Raw genomic sequence first — 7,510 nt, 5'->3', positions numbered from 1 at the left:
AAATTTACACAAAATACTGTACTTTCAATTAGATTTGAACTAGGAAGTTGTTAAATTTCATTAACAAATATAGGTATGTTTACAATAACCTTATTTTATAGTGTAAAACGAATTATTTTCATTTAATTTAATTTCAAGAATACCTATTTTAATTTAACTGAAAAGATACCTATGTGAAATTTTTTTCCCGAAATTTTCCGATGTTTCATAGGTTTTTTCCCGGGTTTGGTTTTCTCTGCCTGTTGCCCTTCATATGATTATGCCACACTAGGCTGTCGGCTGGTAATAGAAAAAAATTTATGTCTTAAAACATTATTTTTTTTAGTTTTGATGGGGGGGGGCCCTCGGCACAGGCCCCAAATGCCCTTATGTAAATCCGGCCCTGATCGAGAGGTAAAAGACGATCTTATATTCTACATCTCGATGCTCGACCATCTCCGAAAATCGTTTGAATAAGTCGAATATCTTTTTCGTCCACCGCATGAAGTAAGTCGAAATCTTAAGAATTCGATTTATTTCGTTCAATTTATTTTGATTTTCGGAAAGATTCCTCGGTGGCTTCGGAAAAATCTTTATAATACAACGGAACGAAGCGAAGTCCGAGACAAGGTGGAAACCGACACAGAGGATAAACGGATTGAGCCGGGGAGAAGCCACCATTCTTTTTCTCCTTGAATTTCTGGCTTTTTAAAGGATCTCGCCCTTAAATTCTTACTTTGACTGGATTAATCAATTTGACACTTCCGTTCGACTGTAGGTCCGCGAGTGATCGCATCAAACTTTGAAACTCTCGCTCGTATCTCACGCCATGATATTTTCTTTTCTGACGGCAAAGAATTTTTCTTTACGTCTTCATTACTTACAAGACGGAGACAATTTTTAACTTTCGAACGAATGCTACATTTATTTCCAAATTTTGTCACATGTACGACATCAGAATCAAAGCTCGATTTTTCCGATTGGCATTCTACACATTCCAATCCGTTAGTTTGGCGTCGACCCTTGACCTGACGGGGTTGGAATATGGAAAAATTGTACACCTATAAATTCCCAATCATCCGTCCATCTGTCTTAATCTCGAATACGGAGTTAGATGAAATGCGAGATCAAATATGGAAACCTTAGGGACCATGGCCACAAATTATACAATATGTGAACTTCCGATGCAAACCGGAAGTCACGTTTTTTCAAAACTCCCTCCCCCGAAAGCAGTTAATAAATGACCGGCACGACGTTATTGTTAAAGGAAAAGCATGATGTACAGGGGCAAGCCGCTGCCAATTTCAGGTGGCGAGCATATATTTTAAATTAAATGATTTAAAAATTGCAGGCCGACATTATGAAGACGTCATAATAAATAATTGCTCGTGAAATTTTACTGTACATGTATGACGTAGTTTCAGTAACTTATATCTGTAGTGATAATGAATGAAATGATTGATAAGCGTTATATATAAAAATATCATTTCTTTATCAAGAGAAAACACAGAGGCGGCAGCAAGAAGCTATAAGTAATTTGTAATCGCCAATTTTTGACATTTTTGTAAACAAATTCTTGCAAGCAACAGTTTATAGAGGGATATAATGTTCATTGGTTCTTTAGAACTACATCGCGAGTGATATCATAAGCCACGTGATCGTGAAAAATCGAGTGACTACCAAAATATCATCCCACGTGACATCGAACGCGACCACATTGACTAGTTTGAGCTGTCTAATTAGGCTGGGTTTATGCATGCGCAAGAATGTTGAGGGAAAACCAAGCAAACCAAGGTCGCGCGTCTACAGGAGTATTCTCGTTTTCCCTCTTGTTGCATTCGTGTAAAACGGGAAAGAAAAGCGGGATGAATTTTACGATCCCATAGGTACCGATACATCGTTTGTCACATTTCAATGGCTACGGAACGCAAAGAATTTAGAAAATTCCTTTTATTTATGGTCTCTGTGTTTTTGCTGTTTCTCGGGCTATTTTCTTCACGTGCGACATCGTCACCATGTTACTGTTGTCGTTGCGCGGAAGAGTTCCGAAATACTCATGCACTTGTGCCAAGTTAGGAGAGAAAATACTAAGTTAAACAGATTGAACTTTCGAGGACAAGAGAAAGTGGTGCATTTCTCGCTCTTACAACTTTCTTTCCTCCTCCTGCATAAACTGCATCACGAGTGCGAATTCGGCTCCGGAAAGTTATCTTTTGCCTATTTTCCCCTCTTTTCGTATTTGCATAAACGCAGCCTAAGATACACCAGAATTCTAGTTGCATTCGCAAATTCTGATTTCGTGATCATCATTACATACATAAATATTGCTAACGACATCGTCTTCAAATAAATTTGAAGATAAAGCTTATGTTAACGAGTTTGCGCTTTGATACTCTCTTTTAAAAGTTCTTCGCTTTAAAGTTTCGTTATAAAGCAAAGCTGTAACGCTGCTAGTAAGATGTAGAGTAACGTTGATGTCACTTTACGAAACATCGGACTATAGAACCAGAATCCAGGCTGACTTACGCGTTATTGTTAGGCCAACACACAGCACGTGGCATATTGAAAGTGGACATGTTAAAGCATATAAAACTATAACTTTCATAGCGGTATCAAAGTAATTCTCAAAATTTATCAATATGAAAGTTATGAATAAATTTTAGCATATTAAAGTTCTCTGAAGATATCGACATTTATTACAATAACCAATTTGTAAACGTACATCTTTATATTTGATGAAAAGAAGACATTTCACTTTTTAGAGTACAAGTTTTTATGAAGTCATTTGTTAAAATATCAACGTAAGTAGTTCACGATTATTTTAACATGGATATGTTGAGACGATAACATTAAATATAAAAATGCAGTATAATCGAAATAATCACCTCAATTATGATCACATTAATGAAGTAATAAAATCTAATAAAATCATTTTTAATTAAAAAATGCTAATAAGTTTTTGCTTCTGCTTTTTAATAAATGCTAAATGCTAATAAATTACTTGAGTTCAGTAAATATACATATTATGTAACACTTATATTTTTTATGATATTTTTATTAAATTTAAGGACTGTCTGTATTATTATTAAATACATATTGGATTTATTGTTATTGAATATGTATAACTATTTCGAGTGGTTTCTGCAATTAACAGCAGTACCAGTCCATTTCGTCTCAAAATTCAACACTAAAATTGTAGTACAGATGTTGGCCTAAAAATGGCGCGTAAATCAGCCCGGGTTTAAGGAGCCTTATTGGACTAAAGGGATTTCGATTTTCTAATGCTGAAATAAAACAATTATGAATATCGTTTGCGGAAATACTTAAAATGATGATGAATTATGCAATTTTGCATTCTGTATTATTTCAAATTGTACTAAAGAGAGAAACATTAAATTGATGGAAGACGTTATATATTGTATTTGTATTTTGATTCAAATTTTATAATTTAAAATGATCGAAGGAATGCATGTTCGATCGAATAAGGAAATTTATAAAAATATTGTTATTATGAAAAACATCTTCAACAATCTCGTTTTCAAAATATAAGTTTTAAGTTATTGAGAAAATTCTATGTATGATGTTCACCGTTAGACTATTTACAAGGAAAAATACTAATGTGCTCATTAGCTAGTGTTTGGACCATCCAATATAGTAAAAAGAGGTGTCTAACGCGACAACCCATGGCGCAAAATGACTGCATTTATTTTAATACGTCGAAAAGCCACATCAATTACGTACTTCATCAAATTTACGCTGCAAACGTAATTACAGAGGCAATATCCAATACATTATATTTTCCTATTTTTGTTTTATTCCTTAGTAAATTCAAGGGTTTACGGAAGAAACGACGCGATCGTTCTTATTGGAGCAGTCTCTAGCAACCTTCTGAGAGGACCAAAATATATCCCTTTCTATCGCGGAAGAGGAAGTAACTTTGCAGGTTTCTGGCTGGAAATTGCCATTTTCCCAACGGCGTTCCGAAGAAATGCATTCTGTTTGTCTAAATTTCTATGGAATTTGATGGTGTCATCGTTCCAGCTTACTTCTTTGCGTGAAGGACGAGCTCTTAGAAATTTTTGTTCTTCTTTGGACAATAATACATCGGTTCCCGGTCTGGCCTGGAATCTTCCGCCTTTGCTATATTTATGCCTGCCGTCAACATCTTTAACCTTCTTTTCCGTACCTTTTTCGTTATTTAAATTAACTTTTACCTTCTCGGGGATGTCACGCTTTTCTCGTCTCGTTCGGAATCCTAAACATTGGTTCCTGTCGATCCCATTGACATCCGCTGTATTTCGCGTTTCTACAGTAGAAACGCTTTGACACCAGGCACAAACCAGAGAATTTTGCAACTCTCCCCCTTCTTCAACGATCGTAAATTCTTTCTGGTAAGACTCCGTAGCGTTAACTGAAAATATATCGTAACAACGAAAATATTGAACAATTTCTTCTGTCACCCACTCGGGATATTTCGGGGGCGTTGGTATTATTACGAAATTCTGTTTGTTATTCTTTTTACTCGAAATATTCCAATGCTTTTTATTACACATAATACGAGGTTTGGTAATATTTAAATGATTAATATTCAGTAAATGGGGTTTAGATTCAGTACTCGATATAACGCTTTGTCCGTTTTCTGGAGTTTCCAGAATATCTGCATTTTCTAGTGGTCTAAGATAGCTAGTGAAAGGTACGTGAGATAGAAATTCTATTGTAGGGTATATTGTAAACAAGAGGTGTCTTTCTACAGCCACGTTATTAATGAATAAAGACTTCGAATTCTGAACAGCTCGCATATCAACTGATTCACTGAACGAAATCCGAACATCTCTATTTGATATTTCGTCAGAAATAGTTTTTACATTTCTTTCATATGAAATTTCAGTGGTCTTTCCTAAAGAATCAATAGTTAATTGGTCAAATTCTTGTTTGAACTCATCTCTTACAAATGCATCAGACTGCTTAGTGCACAAGTCATCATCTAATTTTGTGAACAGAAAGAATTGCTCATTGTTCAAGTTTTCCGAACACGATCTTTGTGAAATCGCAGATGATTCTACTTGCAACAGTTTTGGATCGGATCTAAAGTATTTCAAATCGTTGTCAAACGAAATTTCGCCTTGTTCTATGAAAGTTATTAAGTTTTCTTTGAAGTCAGTCAGTAATTCAGTTTCACATTGTTTAGATTCTATATTGTTGAGTTTTGTAATGTTCACATCCGAATATTTTGAACATCTTTTCTCGTTTTTGAATTTTTTAATTCTAAATTTACGGAAGAATTTCCTTAATCTGCCTTTTCTTGGGTGAGATTTTCTACCTAAAACTGAAACATTCGGTGAAATATCTTTAATCGTTAATTTATTTTCGGACGGAATCACGAACTCATTATCAGAATTTCCAATTCTTTTTGAGAATATGCAGGAGAATTCCTTCAGATAATCCTGTTTAGTATAGGGGACAAGTTTGGACTGCCGAGTTAAATGGTCGATCAGAATATTTTTGACTGCATCCTTCAATTTATCCTTAAAATCCCCATCTTGAGTAATTTCTGTTAAAGTTTTCCACATACCTTGCGAAGACGATTTGAAATTAATTTCCATATTGGCAGCATCTTCTGTACAAGTATCCTTGTTTTGCAGAGAAATCATAAACTCTAACTTATCTTTAGGTTTCTTCCTCTCGCGAATCTTAATGACTTTTTCCTTTTTATTTCCATCCATATCTATGATATTTTATTTCTTATATTCAAAATATACTGTGGAACTTAATTTTGTCCTAAATGAAAAACAGGATACATGAACAAAATGTTAAGTACTACACGAAAACTTAAAAATCAGTTACTGTTATATCATAAATATGTTGTTAGTCTGTAGATGATAATATTAATGAAAAACTATTGTTAAGTAATAAAACTTAAATATTCTTTTGATCTAGAAGATATTTTAGATTGAAAGAACATTAAAAATTCAATTATTTTCAATTTTTTTTTAATTATTTTTCATCAGCAGCAATTTCACAAAATTTTAATGAACAAAATATATATATATATATAATAAACATTTAAATCTATTTTGACATTGTGCATTGTTATTAATCAGGCAAATACAAAATATAAATTTTATACAATGGAAGGTTATTTAACAAAAGTAACGATTCAGTTACAAAAATGTGTTTAATAAATACTCCACGTAGGACGGAATTGTGCTCCTCTCTTCATCCCCTCTCTGGAGATTCAAATTTTCATTAAAAAATAACATGAATATAAATAGCGTGATTCTTAAAATTCTGATATTTGAAATAGCATGTCACTAATTTGTTCTTTTACATTAAAATTTTTTTAAAGCAGGCCAATAAATATGTTGAATTAATTATTAAAAATAATTAATAATTTAAATAATTTTTGCATTATGCTATATATTATTATATAGATTAAATTTTGATCAACAAAATTATTAAAAAAAATTCTTCTTATAAACCAAATAGGATATATTTATAAAATTAACATTTTGTGTTTTACTTAAGTTGATCCAATTTGTATATTTTTTAATGGAAGATACATCATTTTAAAAATGTTTTATACATAAATGTTCTAAATGCAATTTTTAGGCAAAATTATCTTAGAGTTTCAATATCATAATGTAAGACAAAAGCAAATTAGAAAAATTCATATTAGAACAATACTCTCTAAAAAAATTAAAACTTCTCTCTACAAACTTTGAATTCAACTCATGTTTTTAGATAAGTTTAACTTAAATAATTTAGTTTTTTCTAATTTTATATTAGAATGTCACTTTTGATTTTGTGTCAATTTTCATAAAAATGTATCACTTCATTGGATTGTCAAATTTACAAAACTGCTGTTTCATTAAGAGATTTAATCTTAGTAGTGTGAATTAAGAAATTATAATTTGATAATAAACTAGACAATGGCTGGAATGGCGGGCACAAGTGTAGTTAGGTTAGTGTTAAAATCAAGGCACATTTTACCATTTAATTCTATAGTGCTGATATTAAAGTAATCGACACGATTTCATCATTGATTTTTTACCACTTTTTACTCGTTTGGGTTTGTGAAGAGATATTGTTCCGTTATTTGAGTTCTGAATGTTCTTATTATCTTGACCATTCTTTGGTGCAATGCTGAATGCATCTAAAAATATAAATTACATGAAGTGTTATAAAAGTTTCATTTAATAAATATAATTTTTAAAAAATATCTTAAGTAAACATTTTATACAATTTATCTTGGATTACATAGCAGTTATATAAAATATTATCCCATATTTTTGTGTTAAGTGCATCAATAAAGCAATGACAACAGTTGAACAATATAAAATTCTAATGCAATTCAGTTTTCTCCTAAATTGCTTTTAACTGAACGATCAAACATTCAAGTATTTTCTCCAATCAATTAAATCAAAGTGATCTCATTAAAAAATAATAATTTATTATTGGCTCAAAGTTATATACTTGCAAATCTTTTAAGATTTATTCTTTAATAATTTTCAACTAAATATTCATTTTAATT

At 31.9% G+C, this 7,510-nt stretch overlaps 1 protein-coding gene across 1 annotated transcript in view; it reads right to left on the bottom strand.

The window, feature by feature from the left end:
* Positions 1-5,952: 5,952 nt before the first annotated feature.
* Rab23 (RAS oncogene family member Rab23) overlaps positions 5,953-7,510 on the bottom strand; it is a 46,099-nt gene continuing 44,541 nt past the window's right edge. Inside the window, exon 9 of the mRNA XM_067282016.1 lies at positions 5,953-7,132. Coding sequence (XP_067138117.1) covers positions 6,993-7,132 — 140 coding nt within the window. The 3' untranslated portion in view covers positions 5,953-6,992. The remainder of the gene's footprint in view (positions 7,133-7,510) is intronic.

This window comes from Centruroides vittatus, unplaced genomic scaffold (genome assembly GCF_030686945.1).
Source record: "Centruroides vittatus isolate TY-2023 unplaced genomic scaffold, ASM3068694v2 contig_936, whole genome shotgun sequence".
Classification (NCBI taxonomy): Eukaryota; Metazoa; Arthropoda; class Arachnida; order Scorpiones; family Buthidae; genus Centruroides; species Centruroides vittatus.
The sequence above is the reverse complement of the archived record's forward strand: the minus strand, read 5'-3'. Positions and strand labels throughout refer to the sequence as shown.